The following is an 18,663-nucleotide window of genomic DNA, read 5'->3' as shown; positions in this document are numbered from 1 at the left end:
AAATGGAGTGACCTTTTGATATAATTAGCTGGTCTACAATTGGAGCAGTGAGTAGTAAGAGTAATCATTGATGATGGCTATCTTGGCTGCTAGAACATAAAAATGTGTTTTTACAACCTGCCGTATTTGAGGTTGATTTTGGGCAATGCACCCCTGTGTAGCCACTGCTTGTTAATCTCACAAATGTTTTACCTCATAGCATGTCTGTGAACACAGATGCATCATGTACCAAGTGAAATTTCAAGGACCCCCCCCCCTTTTTTTTCTCCCCGATTGTATCCGGCCAATTACCCTACTATTCCAAGCTGTCCCGGTCGCTGCTCCAACACCTCTGCCGATCCGGGGAGGGCTGCAGACTACCACATACCTCCTCCGATACATTTGGAGTCACCAGATGCTTTTTTTCACATGACAGTGAGGAGTTTCATCAGGGGGACGTAGCGCGGGGGAGGATCATGCTATTCCCCCTCCCCCCCGAACAGGCGCCCCGACCGACAAGAGGAGACACTAGTGCAGCGACCAGGACACAGACCCACATCCGGCTTCCCACCCACAGACACGGCCAATTGTGTCTGTAGGACGCCCCACCAAGCCAGAGGTAGCACAGGGATTCGAACCAGCAATCCCCATGATGGCAGACAATGGACTAGATCGCTACACTACTTGGACGCCCCCAAGACCGCTTTTGCCCCGGCCATTCAAGTACTACATCTAGCTAGGTTTACACTTTATGTGTGTGTCTGCCTTTGAGCAGATTACGATAGGTGAGACTGTTATTTTATGTCAGGTGACTGTAATGTAACGATAGAGCAAGCAGACCTGGATATGACAGACACTCAGAAGCTACGGGGCAAACTACACAGACGCCCCATCTGTCCCATTAAGGTGAAGCCATTCCCAAGCAGTCTACATTAAGAGCAAATGTGAACTTCACAATGAAGAGGCCAAGAATAGCTCTGTCCAAATGGTTGCTTTGCTGTTCTCATGAACTGCCATAATTGCATAACCAAGCCAGTGCTATAAAGCTCGGTTTGGCAGCGGGCCTAAATGACCTAGAAAAGGTTAACACAGGACAAGAGCATATTAGCGCCACTGCTGCATACCTCATAGAGTTCTATCATGATATTGCCCTCAGGTCCCCCACTGCTCACAACATTCTCCAGGGCCAAGGTGAAGAAGATTCCTCCAGGCTCAGACATGTACAGGTTGTAGGAATCGTTCTGGTGCCAGTCTTGTACTGCTGCCACCACCTGGTTATCATCTGTACTAATTATCTGCAAGTCCTGAATAGAGAAATGATGAGGGATCAATGTAACTTAAGGTTAAGACTGCATCCTCTCTATCAGTTAGTAATCTAAACAATAGTATGTCGGAGTAAAATAAGGTCTAGGGTTATGGAAAACCTTCCAGTTAAGTAGCCTTGAAGTTAACGATTACAAAACTAAAATTGCAATTCTGTCATTCGTCATACTAGACAAAATGTAATTCAGTTACCAGATGATGAAATGACTTGCATTTTTGGCTCACAACATCTAGACGTGGAGTGTTGCTGTAGGCTGTTTCCCGTTACACAAATCACTTAGCTGATATTTAAAGTAAATATCAACACCTGCATTATTGGTTTTTCATCTGCTGTACCAGCTGATTGGAATAAATTTTTCTTCCATAAAAACGTGACCTTCCCTTTACCGTTGTGAATTATTGCAGGCATTTGCATAAGGACAATAATGTGGGAAGACATTTTAATGGATTATACTCAAGTCAAAGACATCACTAATTAAAACTAAATTAAGGTTAATATTCTATTTCTTAGCAGCATGAGACTATATTGAAGCTGTATTAATACACTGTTAATGATGTAGTTGTTCCTTCATATGATCCACTGCATATGTTCAACATGAGCAATCCATGCTTTCAGCAATCTCACCTTTGGCAGGACATACTTTGGAAGCTTCATCGGGTAGAAAGCATTTCTTTTATAGGACACATAATGGACAGATTGACCATTCATTGGCACCTAGTAAAGCAGTAAAGTGGGATTTGTAATGAATCACATTTAATCTAAATGTTTATTTACTGCTACGTTTACTTAGCGCATTGACCTCTGGCAATATGTATTCAAATACGTTCAACCACAGAAGATTAAGAGTACCCCTGGGGGTTTTACTAATTAGGACGTTGTAACTGGAGACAAAGTATTTTGGTTGTGATACATGACATCATCTGATTTCAATTCAAAGCCATCCCCTCCCTTGCAAATGTAATGGCCCTTTTTAGTTACTGCAAAACGGGAGCGTACATCAAGTTGTGATTCAATGCAGCGATTTTACAGCTTTTAATTGAATTTTAATGAAGCCAGACCTTGTAATAAAAAAAAACCCCACCTGGATGAAAACATATTCATCTTGAACCACCAGGGAGTCGGGGATGATGAACCCAGGGAAAGGCTTGCTCTTGTTTGTCTCAGAGCAGTTCTGCAGCTTACAAGTTATGTACTGTGACCCTGAAGTGAAGCATGAAATGGGTTGTAAAAATTGTGTCAATGAAAAGCAAACAACAGAAAGGGTACCCCAATCAAGGTTTAACATTACTTATTTCAGTCGTGCAGGCAGACAGTAGAGGCTAAATTTCGAAGGCTAATTTTTGTCCTCACTAATAGATAAAGCAAAGAGATCTGTCCCAGTGTGTTAGCTTCAGCCAAATGAGCTGGTCTCCTCAGGGACAGGGCATTAACACTGAAGGCCTTATGGAAGTGGCCCTGTCTGCACTGTGGCCAAGAAAAGAGGCAAGTTGAAGCCTGGCCCTTGAAAAATGAATTAGAGTAATCGTATGAAGAGGTTCTCTATTCGGCCAATTCAGATGGGAAAAGGAGTTTGGTTAAGTGCACTGAAAAAAAAAGCTGTTACCTCTCAAGCATCTTTTGAAAAGAAATAATGTGATCAGCAAGCACTGACTGCCATTTGATTTGTTGTCTGCTCCTTTTTCATCAGGGAATATTCTGAACCTTAATGGGTTCAGAAAAATCTAACACATACTTTGCGTTCCAGAGAAAGCGAGGGAAATTATAATTTGATGAGCTGTTCGATTTTTTTTCCTCCTGTTTCCTGATTTTACAGACACCTTCCAAATTTGAAATGCATTTTACAAGGTCTCTATTGTTTTCATGTCTGCAACGTAAGGTCAGTTTCAACCACAGATAAAACCAAGGCCGCACAGTGCAAGTACTCACGTCCATCAGACACACTAATCTCCAAGTGGATCATTCCTTGTTCTTTGTCCAAACCCAGTCTGGACCTGGAAACAACATGGCAGACATTTTAGAAACACCTAAAACACATAACTTGCATCCATACAGTTAAATGTACATGATTAAAAACCTTCGTGTTTAAGGTAGTTAGGTATTCTATCCTTCCACTGATGTCTGAGGCAGAATAACTAATATTTATAAATTATCTATCTATCTATCTATCTATCTATCTATCTATCTATCTATCTATCTATCTATCTATCTATCTATCTATCTATCTATCTATCTATCTATCTATCTATCTATCATCTGTCTGTCTATTTTCCCTGTGATACAAAATTTAGGAGCACATTCTGTTTCGATAACCGTCATCTGAGAGTCCCATGTTAGCTAGCTAATGAGCAAGCAAATAACTAAAATAACACGTGCAACCTCGAAAACCAAATCATGAAATTCAGAAACGTACTCAAACAGAATTGCCTGCAGAATTCTGTTGGGACAGTCCACACAAGAATGGTGAAAACAGACACCTTTCAAGTCTCCGCACACACACACTCACACACACACACACACACACACACACACACACACACACACACACACACACACACCAACATACAAAACATATAGTTTCCTCCAAATGCAGAGAGTTTGAAGCAATTTTTTTTAAAGTCGATTTAAAAAAAAAAGAAAGTCGTGAACCAGTGTTTTGCCATTATCTGGTTTAAAGCAAGTCAACAATTTCCCTTGTGTGCCAGCGTGAGACAAGATGACCCCTGCTCAAGTAGGCTATGAAATAACTAAGGAGTTTTTAATACTACACTATGCAATACGACCTGTGACGTAACATGCGTTCATTCTGTTTAAGTACAATGTTGCCCATTCCTGTTAGTTTTAGATGTTTGCGTTCTAATTGGTTGTTTAGAGTCACGTTGTTGTTGGTCACATGATCGTTTAAGAGTTTAATGTCAAGCCAGCTAGAGAGCGGCATGGTGTAAGACCTTTTCATCTGGCTCTATCCGCCTGTATTGGCAAAGCTTTGTTTGTGAGTAGACTAGTTCATCTATGTTTATAGAAATTATTTCTGCTCATATTTCATTGTATTCATAACATTTATTTACATTATTTGATAGACACTTTATATTGATTTATTTACAGTTTCACACTACTATGAACAACTTGACCGCATGGAAACACTGTATCTTCAATAAATGGACGTACAAGTGCACGTTGACGGCTCACTTAATGCTCCATCCTCATTGAAGCTACCCAGTGCTGCTTCAGTCAAGTTAAAGGTGTTTATCTATCTGGTGGTGTGTGTCTCGCTATGCGCTCAGGCGCCAGAATACTACCAAAAGATGTAAATCAAGCACTAAACAATTATCTGTCAACTTCATTCAAAATTCCATCACAATTTAAGTAATCAAACAGGCAGACGATTAAAAATATAAAATATCAACTAAATTAATGTATGCATGGAGTCTAGTGGTGTATTACCGAAGTGTTAACAAGTAATAATTACATGAGTATTTTCCATTAACATCTGAAAAATCTGAAACAACAAATTGAGATTTACATTTTGATTTTATCAGAACAAAAAGGGTTGCCACTATTCATTACACTTCACATTAGTATCGATACAACTAACTTTCCTTAAAGTCCTATACTGACCTATCCTATAACTTATGGAGAAGGTGGAGAGAGCAATTTCATTCACTTTAAATAGAGATCCCTCATGGCAGCAGTTAAGTGCAGAGTGATGGGAATGACCACTTGTTGTATTAATAGCAGCTATTGTGACAGAAGATGGGTTTCTTCTCATTTTCCATACCGTGGCAGTGTCTCAACTACAGTAATAAAGAAAGCCCTAGTCCCGCTTCCCTCAGCACTCTGTAATTGCCTTCCAGCTCCATCTTTTTTAATGGACTTTCTGTCAAATTCTTCATCCCATTCTATCAGTGAACAGCAGGCCTTGCTCTTAAATAATACCCTCTTTATTTTACATTGTTTGAACCCTTAGCACTAGCAAACACACCACTGTTGTTGTGCATGCCTTGTGCAAGACTGTTATTACCTGATGTTCATCAGGTTTGTCGGATCTGCAAAGATAACTGTCTACATACAAGGTATGGTGAAAGCATCTGAAACACTTGCAAAGACCTCACTAAGTCATAATGATTCTCTTATGACATGGGATGCTTACTACCGGACATGTTTGTTTAGGATCGCTTGTCTTCAGCGAGACAAAATCTGTGCTTTGCCATTACACACATGTGATTGTTACTCCTTATGTGGACCGCCTAATGCAGAAGTGTCTTGGAAAGAAATGGAGGCTCAGACGTCATTACGGTTCATCGTCATTGGTGTTGTAGGTTGTGACTTACATGCTCACCATGCTACTCATGTGATGAGGTGATTTAGAGCCACTTAGCCATGTTTCTGAGGGACAGCAAAAACAGCTACTTGGTCCACACAAACATGGGGACACTACAAAGTGTGGATGCCATCACATGTGCAAAATGTGCACCAAGGTGCACATCTTGCACATGGTGGCTTAGTGGTTAGCCCTGCTGACTTATGTGTGGACTTGTGCATGATCTCCCTGTGTTTGTAAAGGTTTCACAATCCAAAAGACGTGCACGTTGGGTATGAATGGAATGTAAATGACAGGCATTGCTGATCCCACTCTGAGCATTAGTAGGAGCAAAATGAGGAATCTACATTTCAATAATGGCTCACATAGGTTTAACCTCATCAATTTATCTTTCTTACAGATATTGTGGGTTATTAGTGCATGAGCTTTACCAGAGCACGTTGGTAAAACACGGTTAAATTGGTTCAACATCACTGAAGCAAGTTATTAATTCTGCCTTAACAAGAGAACAAGAATGTTTATATTGGGATGATAAAAACTCTTCCTCTGTGCCTTTCTTTGGTTGTAATTTTGTCTAAAAGCTAGTTTTGTCATCCGTTCTTGATTGGAAAGTCAGTGAACATTTCATTTGATTTTTCTGGAGGTGAAATATAATACATCTTATTGTCCTGAATGTGCCTGACAGGGAGACAGACAGACAGATCAATAGATAATCTATAGCAATACAGTAAATCAGCGACTTCAGAATAATATAAATGTTTCATTTTAATGTCATTGACCAGCTGGATAATAATTTTTCAATACATATGCAGTGTCTGTAAATCAGATGCAAATTAAATATATTCAAATCAATTCTAACCTTCTTGATTAATCTTTCTCTCCTCCCCACTCTCGCTCTACTCACCCTCAAATGTCCTATCAAGTCATGCATATACATCATATTATATTATAATATATTATATTGTATATGCAATGTTACTACAGAGTGAGATAACTCTGTGGAACACATTATCACTTAATTTAAACACATAGAATAAATATACAGCAAAGTAATAGCAATATCTAACATACATATGTACAGCCAACATTGTTAATATGGCTTGGGAATTGTATAGCGAAGGTACTGTGCCATGATGATACTGTTTGTCAAACAAAAGATACATGCACATGCATGCTATTAATGCATAATTCATCATGTTTCAATTATTCACCTTGCCGTTAATCGACAGAAAAACACAAGATAATACTGCGGTAAGTCCCTCAGTCCCAGAAAGATACATGATGTGTTTGCAAGGGAGTGGCTACTAATCTCACCAGTAGAATCTGTTAGGGACAACGCTGTCATGCACGAGTTGCCATCGCCTCCCAAATTCAACAGAGACATAGAGCTGAAATAGAAGAGGAATATATCACTCAGTTGCGTTCAAAAAAAAAAGTCAAATAGAATAACCAGTAAAAATCTTTGCTGATTTGATGTCAAACAGTATGCTCAAACAGCTGTCGAGTTTGTGACAATTGACAATCAAGTTGCTAGCATATTGAATGATGTTTTGGTTGTTGCATTGCATCAATGTCTAACTTACAAACAGGGCTGAGGCCCCGAGTAAGCTCCAAAGCAATTCCTCTGAATACAAAAATAAAACAGAAGCGTTGATGCAGTGTGCCACAGAGAAAGGATGGCACAGTGGGAGACCAGCCACGCTGACGATGAGTAATGTTTTTATATAATGCCATCATTTCTTTCATTGCAAAATTAGACTTTCATCCAAGCATTTTAAAAACAAGTCATTTTGCCATAATATTTAAGCAGTTACATTCTTTAGCAGCGACGTCCTAATCTCTACATTTTATGATTACCGACATCAATTTGGCTTATCTTTACAGGCTGGGAGTATTTAAGAAATGACAGTCATTAGGCGGGAAGTGCAAAACAAAACTTGTGAGTTTCAAATCCCAAAGCCAGACACGGGGAAAACAAATGCCACTTTAATTTTCAAAAACATACGGGATTAACCTGAAGGAAAACTTCCTACGGAGCATCTTAATTTCAAACCCATTGATGATTGTCAACCGAGCTCTGATCTTACCCCATTGTACCATTTATCTCAATTTTCAGCTCTTGGCTGTTTTTCTGGGTGAAACTTCAGTCCTCCAATGGCCGGCTGGGGATGCAGAGTTTGATGTCTGCAGTGTTGAGTAAAGCGGACAGCTAGGTTCTCACTGAGAATAATTAAGTGTGGGTGGCTGTGTGTGTGTGTGTGTGTGTGTGTGTGTGTGTGTGTGTGTGTGTGTGTGTGTGTGTGTGTGTGTGTGTGTGTGTGTGTGTGTGTGTGTGTGTGTGTGTGTGTGTGTGTGTGTGTGTGTGTGTTCGTTTTTTGTTTTAGTTTTTTTGGTGCATGTCTCTGTTTTCGACTGTCCCCTGTCTCATCTGGGACCCATTCCTGCAGTTTTACTACCAGTCTTCATGGTTTGCTTGAAGGTGCTATGTATAATACTACTTAAATTTTGACCTCCATCATTCAGAAATATGAACAACACCAGCAACTCAAAGCATGCAAGATTTAATTTAATTCAGAAAGAAAAGTAGTAGATACACAGCAGGTCTGCTGACATCTACCGTCTTCAAGTGTCCTTAATAGATTTGCTGTAATCAGTGCATAATTTGTTGAGGTCTACAAGTGTAAGCCTAGTTTTATGGTTCACTATGTTTTAATTAGTGCTGTTCATTGTGCTGATATTTGCTGATGATAGAAATAATATGAGTCATATTATATTTCAGGAAAGACCAAATATTCCATCTAGGATCTGTGATGAGAAGCTGCCTCTGCTCCTATGCCACTGTTAGTGAAGTCCGTGTTGGTACCAAACTCAGACTTGATCTGTCCCTCTCTGAAAAGGGGAAGTGATTCATGCTTTTGTGTCATTGTGTTTGGACCATTACTGTTGCTTGTTTACTTGCCTGAGCCAAGCTGCTGTGGCTTCACTCCAACCTGTCCAAAAACCAGCTGCTCATCTACCAACTAATGCCAAACATAAGACTCTCATTACTGCATATTAGCTCTCTTCACTGGCTGCAAATGAAGTTCAGAATCAGAATGCTTTTTATTCATCTGCAAAGCAATGCATGCTAAAGCACCTCACACCATCATGGGATTGCCGCCCATGTTCAGTGCAAGGCTCTCGGATACCTTAAATCGAGCCGTTTGTCCTTTTGTGGGTTAAGCTGAAGTTAAAGGGACCGAGCGTTCTCTGCACCTAAATCATGGAACAGTTTTCCATGTGATGTTAAATTATTAGAAGCAACTGAGATCTTTTGACAACAGCTTAAGACTCCTTGTTTCCTGGGTTTTATTTTGTCTCATGTTGTTTTGTATGCTGTACTGTCTAGTGTTCCTCAAGTTTCTCCTTAAATCTTAAAAGCTCTTAAGATCTGATTTTTACACATTTTTAGCTTCCATCTGTGAAGCATTTAACTGCTGTTGAAAAGCTGTTAAGTAGTTTTTCCTACACCATCTTAGGCAAAGTAATGGGTTTCAGCTATGATGACTGCCTGTTCTACAAAACGCTGACTGTGTAAGATAGTTATTTTGATCTTGGTCCAGCATGCATGTTACACAACAGATGGATACACACAGTGGACGGTAACATCTACAGGAAGGACCTAACCAAGATTGTAATACCAACAAGTGTTTATCACAAAGGAAGTCAAATTTGTTAATATCCCCCGAAAACACTTTGGTCATATTAGGAGTTCTCACTGTTTGGATTTGATTTGATCTTTTCCGTGTTACCTTTTGGTCATGGCTGTAAGCTAGGATCCAGTCCTCCTGCTCGGGATGGAAGAGGAGGCTGAGGATGTCGAAGGCTAAGCTGTGTTTCTGATAGGAAGCCCCCTCGTCAAGGCTAATGAGCAGACTACTCTCCACCTCCGGGTCGGTCAGTAACATGATCTATGATGAGACGAGACAGAAGCTGGGGGAATTAGCGGCTCGCCTTGACAGCATCTGTTCCACAGGGCTTAGGTGCGCTTGTGCAATTTACTGCATTAAAACAGACATATAGCGATGGCATCTGTGGGAGCTGAGCACATGCTTTCATGAGGATGGTGTGTTCCTGAGTGGGTAAATGCCCTGATGAAGGTCTTTCTGCCCCGAAAGCTCAGTAATTGAAGTGACAATTACATGGGTTTTAGTGCGTGAAAGATAGCTTTACAGGCACGTTAGTGTGACCACACATGAAACGTAAAACATCTTGAGCGTTACCAGTGAAGCTGATTTAAAAAAAAAAAAGCCAAGTCAATGTGAATAAGAGACAGTGGCTAGAGAAGGTCCCCCCCCTTTTTTTCCCCTCCCAATTGTACTTGGCGAATTACTCTATTTTTCCGGGCTGTCCCGGTCGCTGCTCCACCCCCTCTGCCGATCTGGGGAGGGCGGCAGACTACCACATGCCTCCTCTGATACATGCGGAGTCGCCAGCTTCTTTTCACCCGACAGTGAGGAGTTTGGCCAGAGGGACATAGTGCGTGGGAGGATCACGCTATTGCCCCCAGTTCCCCCTCCGCCCTGAGCAGGCGCCCCGACCGACCAGGGGAGGCACTAGTGCAGCGACCAGCACACATACCCACACCCGGCTTCCCATCCGCAAACACGGCCAATTGTGTCTGTAAGGACGCCCGACCAAGCCGGAGGTAACACGGGGATTCGAACCGGTGATCCCCGTGTTGGTAGGCAACGGAATAGACTGCTATGCCACCCGGACGCCCCCCCAAAAGCCACATTTTTGTCCAAGTCAATGTGAATAAGAGACAGTGGCTATAGAAGGGTTTTAAATTGTCTCATGCTGGCACATGTATGATACTTATTCAGCCACTTACCTTTCTTTTGTTGTTTGGACTCACATACAGGTAGCTCAGTATTGTTTTTAGCCCAACCTTTTCATTGAGTTTCTCATATGTGGTCCCATAGTCTGTTGACCTGAAATGAAATTATATGACAAATTAAATGGGATGGTGGAGAAGGAAATGGAACTTCTGTCTACTATTTGCAACACTAATAGTGTCATTAGGTGTCTCAGGGAAGCATAAAATTACAGCAACAAAAGTCATGAGGCAATTTGCTAGCTGAATGGAGATGTTTTTAATTACTGGAATAAACAACAATAGCCTGTGTGATGTGCTTGGTTAGGGAACCATGACAACTGTATTCAAGTGTTATATGTTATTATATGCTGCCATCGAAAATACAATTTATATTGGTCTCACTTCCTTGATGACATCTTGGAGACAAGCTGGCATAAAAAGGCCTATGTTAAATGTTTTAATCCAGCGTTGGAAAGCAAATATTTGTAGGTTTCAGGATTTCCAGAGGGACACATTTTTAAAATGCCATCTGTTGTTTGCTAGCTTGTCTGTCAAAGCAGTAAATTGTGCAGGTGGGAAACGTGCAGATGGTGTGAGCAGTCATTATCTAAGTCTCTGCATATGTCTCCAAGCAGCTCCCGTACTCCCATCCTGGGAAGGGATTACGGCTAAATTCTTTATGGTGATGAAAATCAGTCTTACCTCCATAGAGAACTCTCAGTTACTCTGCCAGTGTTGAAGTCAAAGTATTTTGTCAGCATGAGGATCACCTACGAAAAAAAATCAAAAAGATTTGTGGCTTGAAAGGATTGCATCATCGGTTTGCAGTGGGGTGTTGGCTGCACCTCTGAAACGATGGGGCCGAAACATCCATGCTCATTTCTTTCAAATATCCTAAAAGGCATGGCTTTAAATCTCAGGTTTCATATCAGGTAACTGTCCCGTGTGTTACTTGGGTGAGAGTGGCGCACATTTCCTGTCAGAAGAAACGCGTTCATCCACTCAGCAGAGGTCTCTCCCATTCTGAAAACAACAACCGGTCTATAAATAAATGAGTTAATATGTAAACAATGAATCTATCAGTCATACTGGGCCCAGTAATGCCTGCCTCGTAAATAACGTGAGTTTTTTTGTTTTGTTTTTTCTTTGAAGGGGGTCATAAAAAAGTCCATAGTTATGCCGGGCTTGTACCGGCCTCGGTTAATAAGAATGAGAGGCTGTAAATTTCAAGATGTCTTGTAAATTGCCTCAGATGGTAATGGCTCTTTGCGGACAGGTCTATTTGCCTCTGTTTGATTTGAAAAGGGAAGCAGTTTTCCTCAGCATGTATATTCTCATCTAAATCAAAGTGTTACAGTTCATGTTTACATACAGATCCATTTAACTTGGAAGTTTTTTTTTTTTTTTATATCAGCAACAGGATACGTAGAGACTACAGATTTCAGCTGGTCCAAAAGCATGCTTTCACTGCACCATGGGAAATCGAACTCTATTTCACGTCGTCTGTGAGATACAAGGGGGGTTTTGTAGCCTTTGCACCAACCATTGTTCAGTTGATACCACACCACCAAATGATAAAAACTGCAGAAAGCATTGCCATCTTCAGACCTCAGGATATTGTGAAACCACACCTACATTGAAACAGTAAGATCATTTTTTTTATTTTTATTTTTTTTATTTTGGATCCCCCCCCCCTTTTTTTTTTCTTCTCCCAATTGTATCCAGCCAATTTCCCCACTCTTCCGAGCCGTCCCGGTTACTGCTCCACCCCCTCTGCCAATCCGGGGAGGGCTGCAGACTACCACATGCCTCCTCCAATACGTGTGGAGTCGCTAGCTGCTTCTTTTCACCTGACAGTGAGGCGTTTCGCCAGGAGTACATAGCACGTGGGAGGATCATGCTATCCCCCCCCCCCCCCCCAAACAGGTGCCCCGACCAACCAGAGGAGGTGCTAGTGCAGCGACCAGGACACATACCCACATCCGGCTTCCCACCCACAGACACGGCCAGTTATGTCTGTAGGGACACCCGACCAAGCCGGAGGTAACACGGGGATTCGAACTAGCGATCCCTGTGTTGGTAGGCAATGGAATAGACTGCTACGCTACCCGGATGCTCTACAGTAGGATCCTATCTACTTGAATGATGCCTGATAACATACTTAGATACTTAATTATCCTACAAGAGGAGATTTGTTCTCACCTTTTGCCTCACATACAGTAAATACATGTACACGTGCTGTACATACCACATACATAGGGGAGAGGGAGACCACAATATGGTATTACCACAAGAGTTTTAGAGGTTCAGTGAGTTTATAACTTCAATGGCCGATGCTACGAAAACAACTCGGATCTATTAAACCACCAGAAGAATTTAATGTTAACTTTGTGGTAATGCAAACTGTAGGCTCTACAGTCAATACTAAAGTGTAGCTCTGAATCATGTGGAGATTCCAGCAGTGCACCGCTGACAAAACATTTTAAAAAGCTGTGTAGCAAGTCGTTCACTCACCACTCTTGTCATTGCATTTTATTTGTTGCATTGTATCATGACTTATAGTAAGAGAAAATACATTGTTCGTGATAGCGTCATCTCATCAATCCAGTAAATATGTGCTCTCAACCCAACATACCCCAAATATTTAGTCACAGGAAGTTGGATGAATCAGTTCATCTGGACACAACATTTATTGAGAGAAATGTTTCATCAATGACAAATAATAAAGTGTATGTCCGTCTTAGTTAAATGAATTATTATATGGTAAATGGTAGATGGACTGCATTCATATAGCACTTTTCTAGTTTACTGACCACTCAAAGGGCTTTACACTGTATGCCTCACATTCACCCATATTCATACACTGATGGCAGAGGCTGCCATGCAAGGCACCAACCTGCTCACCAGGAGCAGTTAAGGGTGCAATGTCTCGCTCAAGGACACTTTGACACGCTCTCCGCATGAGCCGGGGATCGAACCAGCAATCTTCCGATTACTAGATGACCCGCTGTACCTCCTGAGCCATACCGATCAACATTCTTATAACATTCTTACACCACATGCAGTGTTGAATGTAATAATGTCCATGTTAAAGGTGTGTGTGTGTATGTGTGTGTGTGTTAGTGAAGTGTATCTTATCCCTTTATGAATACAGTCATAAGCTTATTAGAATTACATAATTGATTGATTGAATATCAATTTAAACATCTACAGACATATATGTGAGTCCATAATGTCAGCAGCGGCAGAGAGGCAGTATCGTGCGTGCCTAAATGCCGATCCTGAAAGAAGGGAGAAATACCTGCAGAGTGAACGCCAGAGATGGAGGAAACATGTAGATGGGGAAAAAAGGGAAGAGAACAGCAACAGAAGCGTAAAAGGTGGGGAGCAGCTTGCAAAAGAACCAAGGAGAGGAGGGAAGCCCCGAGGAACTTAACCACTCATCCACAAAGTCCAGATCATGCCCCAGAGCAGTACCCATGGCCAGCATCTTCAAGGCAAGAGCTGTGAGCCGTTAGGGATGTTAGAAAACGACTAGGTTGAGTGTAGAAAACTAGTACAGAACAAGTGCTATTAGTTGTTGAGGTTGTATGTGATAGTTTTACTGACTGAAAAAGAATCCAGTTGATGGCTGCTGGCCGTTTTTGGCAGCCTGCAGCCATCACAGAGGTGTTGACTAATTTATTGATTGTGTCGGTAAACAACGTGGAGGAGAAAAAAACACGTTGAAGGAGAAAATAGAACAACTTCAGGAAAGACTGGATAAACAGGTGCCAACGTTTAAAGAAGCACTCCAATTCAGCATGATCAAAGGGGAATTTTTTTATCCCCCCCCTTTTTTTTTCTCCCCAATTGTATCCAGCCAATTACCCCACTCTTCCGAGCCGTCCCGGTTGCTGCTCCACTCCCTCTGCTGATCCGGGGAAGGCTTCAGGCTACCACATGCCTCCTCCGATACATGTGGAGTCGCCAGCCGCTTCTTTTCCCCTGACGGTGAGGAGTTTCACCAGGGGGACGTAGCACGTGGGACGATCACGTCCCACGTGCTACGTCCCCCCCAGTTCCCCCTCTGCCCCAAACAGGCGCCCCAACTAACCAGAGGAGGTGCTAGTGCAGGGGCCAGGACACATACCCACAACCGGCTTCCCAACCGCAGACACGGCCAATTGTGTCTGTAGGGACGCCTGACTAAGCCGAAGATATCACAGGGATTCGAACCGGCGACCCCCATGTTGGTAGGCAATGGAATAGACCGCTACGCTACCTGGACGCTGACTTTTGATTTTGATATACTTTATTAATCCCTGTGGGGAAATTACGGTCTGCACTTAACCCATCCTGGCTGTGTAGCTAGGAGCAGTGGGCAGCTGCTGTGCAGCGCCCGGGGACCAACTCCAGTTTGTCTTGCCATGCCTCGGTCAGGGGCACAGACAGGAGTATTAATCCTAACATGCTTGTCTTTTTGATGGTGGGGGAAACCGGAGCACCCGGAGAAAAACCACCGCAGACACGGGGAGAACATGCGAACTCCACGCAGAGGACGACCTTGGATGAACCCCAAGTTTGGAAAACCCTGGGGTTCAAACCCAGGACCTTCTTGCTGTGAGTCAACAGTGCTAACCACTGCGCCACCGTGCTGTGAATGAGCTAACAGCAAATTGTCCCGTGAACCCCAGAATCAGGAGGACGTTGCTGTATCACCAATCACTGATTACAGACATCAGCAACAAATATCAGCAGGTCACTAAAGAAAGGGAAAGACAACTAATTGCAAAAGTGACAACAGGGAGAATTGTCCAGAAATACAGGGTACAGGTCTGCTGAGGATTCCCTAGAGTTTTTGAGTAAGCATTAACAACATAAGGAGAGTCTTGACTTTGAAAGGAAGAAGACCAACACTGATGAATTCAAGAAAAGAGTGAAGATGTTTTATGTAAGAGATGATGTGAGTAGAATCACAACAGGGACCAAACAAACACTCACCAGGAACAAAGTCAAGATGCATAAAAGTTTCCTGGTGAACGCACTGAAAAAATCTTCACAGGATGAAAACATCTCATATTCTCTGTTTTGCCATCTTCGACTTTTTGGGGGTCGTTAATCCAACGATCTCAGAACAAAACGCATGCATGTGTAAGTTGCAAGAAAATTTGAACTTTGTGGCTGTGAAGCTCAATCAGCTAAACCTTATTGAGACTGCCAATCTTGAAAGCTTGGTAGACAAGGTGTGCTGCAACTCGTCCAGCAAAGAGCTGCATGTGTAGAGAGTGTGTAGACCACAAGGGAAAAAACAAGCCAAAGCAGATGAGAATCCACCAGGTTATTACTCTGGCTCCAGGAGAGCTGATACGTTGTGGTGTCAGCTACAGGTGTGCGCAACACAGAAGCGGCTTAACTGCAGTGTTTCAGTTTCGGCCAGTGCTGCACCACAGCCAGCCAGTGAAGGGAATCCACAGCCACAACCAGAAAATGAAATCCAGTAGGGAAGCCCAGAGCTGGTTGGGCAGTGGTGCATGCTCAGATACTATGATGAAGAGCTGTATCCAGGCATCATCCTTTCACAGATGAAACACGGGTCCAAGTGAAACGTATGCATCATGCTGGGCTAAAGCGATTCATCTGGCCATCTCAGGATAATATCCTCTGGTACCTGTTTGGTGATGTCCTTCAAATCATTCCAGCCCCACAGCCTGTGACAAACCACCATGTAGGGATCTTGAAAGAGTTGTGGGCCAGATTTTCAAGATCAATTCCACAAAACAAGACGCGCGCGCGCGTGCGCACACACACACACACACACACACACACACACACACACAGCCTCAGTTGCCTCATACTGCATAGCTTGATTGCCCATTTGACCCACTCATGTTATTCCCTGACATCAGTGTGACAGTGACCTGTCCCGCCCACCCAACCAAAAGCATTTATACTGTTTGATATATTCAGTCAGTTCACAAGGTTAAGTGCATGTAACGGTCCACAAGGTGTGTTTTAGTTAACCTCTCCTGAGGCCTTGTACATTTTGCTTGGCCAGAAGCTTGGCTCTTACGCCTGGGGTTGATTTTGCATGCGCACACACACACACACACACACACACACACACACACACACACACACACACACACACATACACACACACAAACCCCATAAACACAAGTTGTTTTTCCTGCATAAAACTCAGTTCAATTGCAGTTTATATCTATTGTCCTTAAATGATTGCATAATGGAAAACAATGTGTATAGAAAATCTTACAGTGAATGAGAGTGAGAAACAACTGCTTGTGTTCAGCTGTATTTGTCTCTTCAACCCCGCTACGACAATAGAAAATATTAATTTAGCACTAATTACAGTAAGACACTGAATATCTCTGCAGACTCATCATTTGGCATATCTGAGCACCATTTAAAACATGTGATATTGAGCATCTGAACAACCTCTGAGTCAATTTTGGTTGCATTTTAATGAAGAGTGGTGGAGATATAGATGTTGATTTTAAATATTTTGGAAAATATAGAATGGCAGACTTCTGAATAGACCATAGTTTGTCGTGAGACACTTTTGTCACACATCAGTGGATGTGCTGAACTTTTGTTTTAGCTCTGTAGGGTGTGCGGTTGATTTTGTTCTCATTTTTTGACGTTTGGAATGTGAAATGTCTTGAAATTTAGATTTGTTGTAATAAGCCATGCCCATTTGAATCAATCATTACCAAATTTTATGCACCGACTGAGTCATGAACTATCCATCCATCCATCCATCATCCAAACTGCTTATCCTGCTCTCAGGTTCATGGGGATGCTGGAGCCTATTCCAGCAGTCATTGGGCGGCAGGCGGGGAGACACCCTGGACAGGCTGCCAGGCCATCACAGGGCACACACACACACAAACACACACACACACACACACACACACACACACACACACACACACACACACGCACGCACACAGACAAGCGCACACACACACACACACCATACTTCCTATACCTGACATTCTCAAGCAGTCCATCAGATGCCCTCGGACTTTCCCTCCTTTCCCAGCAACACACTGGGAAAGGAGGAAGTCTTTATTATTCAAAAAAGAGCCATAAGGATAGTAAACAAAGCCAACTGCAGAGAACCAACAAACCAACTCTTTATCAAACTAAACACTAAATTCAAAGATCTGGTGGACTTTAAAACTGCTCAAATCATGTACAAAGTGTTAAATCATAAAGTACCCAACAGTGTCCAGGGGTTGTTCCAGTTGAGGGAAAGTAATTATGACCTGAGAGGAATATGTACGTTTAAACAAAACCCGGTAAGGACAAATGCAAAATACCATTGTGTCAACCAAAGGTGTCAAGATATGGAATAATTACAGTGATGTAATGAAAACATGTGAATCAATAATCAAATTTAAAAGACTTTAAAAATAATATGTTGAACAGACATGGGATGGGGCTGGGACATCTTGTGTGAGCTGTTCTTGAGTTGTTTTGATGTTGCTCTTCACTTGCTTTGTTCTTGTGTTGAATGAATGATGTTTGTGTGGTTTACTATATAGACGTCATGGTCACTGGTGGGAGATGACTGAGTTTTCATTTAAATCACACAGTTCACTGTTGAAATACTAAAATAGAAAAAGGGGGAAGGACTAGAATTTTTTTTTTAAACTTCTGCCAACTCCTTTTCGAACTGCCGAGATTTAAAACAAATGTTTGATGATGATATTGCTTGCTTGTTTTGATTTTTTTCTCTTTTGTTTTCTTTTATTATACATTTAAAAAAATGTTGACGTTAATAAACAAATAAACAAACAAACAACAAAATAAACACACCTGTTCCCATTTCTCATCAGTGCTGCAGTTACCTGGCCAGCTCCGCCCATTCCTCACCTGTCACTCCTCACCTGTCACTCCTTCCCTCATCAGCCCCTCACTGCTCACACCGCTCCACTGCCGGGGGTCTTTGTCAGATTGTAAAGCTGCTGTGTGCTTCATGTCTTGCTCTCTAGCCGCTGTTATCTGAGCCCTGTTACCTGCCTGTTTTGAAGCTTGCCTGTTTACTGGACTTTTGATTCTTTTTTGCTCCTTGTCTGACTTGTTTGCCTGGACTTCCTTTTCCGGTTTTGATTCTTGCCTGTCTCACCATCCCCGCAAGCCTTTGTGCCACCATTTTGTGTATCAAATCATTGAACT

The 18,663-nt window shown here is 42.2% G+C and overlaps 1 protein-coding gene across 1 annotated transcript in view; it reads right to left on the bottom strand.

The window, feature by feature from the left end:
* LOC130122484 (VPS10 domain-containing receptor SorCS1-like) overlaps window positions 1-18,663 on the bottom strand; it is a 50,285-nt gene that overhangs the window by 19,674 nt on the left and 11,948 nt on the right. Inside the window, exons 2-9 of the mRNA XM_056291417.1 lie at window positions 11,182-11,249; window positions 10,495-10,594; window positions 9,413-9,571; window positions 6,936-7,009; window positions 3,230-3,294; window positions 2,385-2,503; window positions 1,928-2,017; window positions 1,104-1,283 (exon numbers count right to left, since the gene is read on the bottom strand). Coding sequence (XP_056147392.1) covers window positions 1,104-1,283; window positions 1,928-2,017; window positions 2,385-2,503; window positions 3,230-3,294; window positions 6,936-7,009; window positions 9,413-9,571; window positions 10,495-10,594; window positions 11,182-11,249 — 855 coding nt within the window. The remainder of the gene's footprint in view (window positions 1-1,103; window positions 1,284-1,927; window positions 2,018-2,384; window positions 2,504-3,229; window positions 3,295-6,935; window positions 7,010-9,412; window positions 9,572-10,494; window positions 10,595-11,181; window positions 11,250-18,663) is intronic.

Source organism: Lampris incognitus, chromosome 13 (genome assembly GCF_029633865.1).
Source record: "Lampris incognitus isolate fLamInc1 chromosome 13, fLamInc1.hap2, whole genome shotgun sequence".
Lineage (NCBI taxonomy): Eukaryota > Metazoa > Chordata > Actinopteri > Lampriformes > Lampridae > Lampris > Lampris incognitus.
The sequence above is the reverse complement of the archived record's forward strand: the minus strand, read 5'-3'. Positions and strand labels throughout refer to the sequence as shown.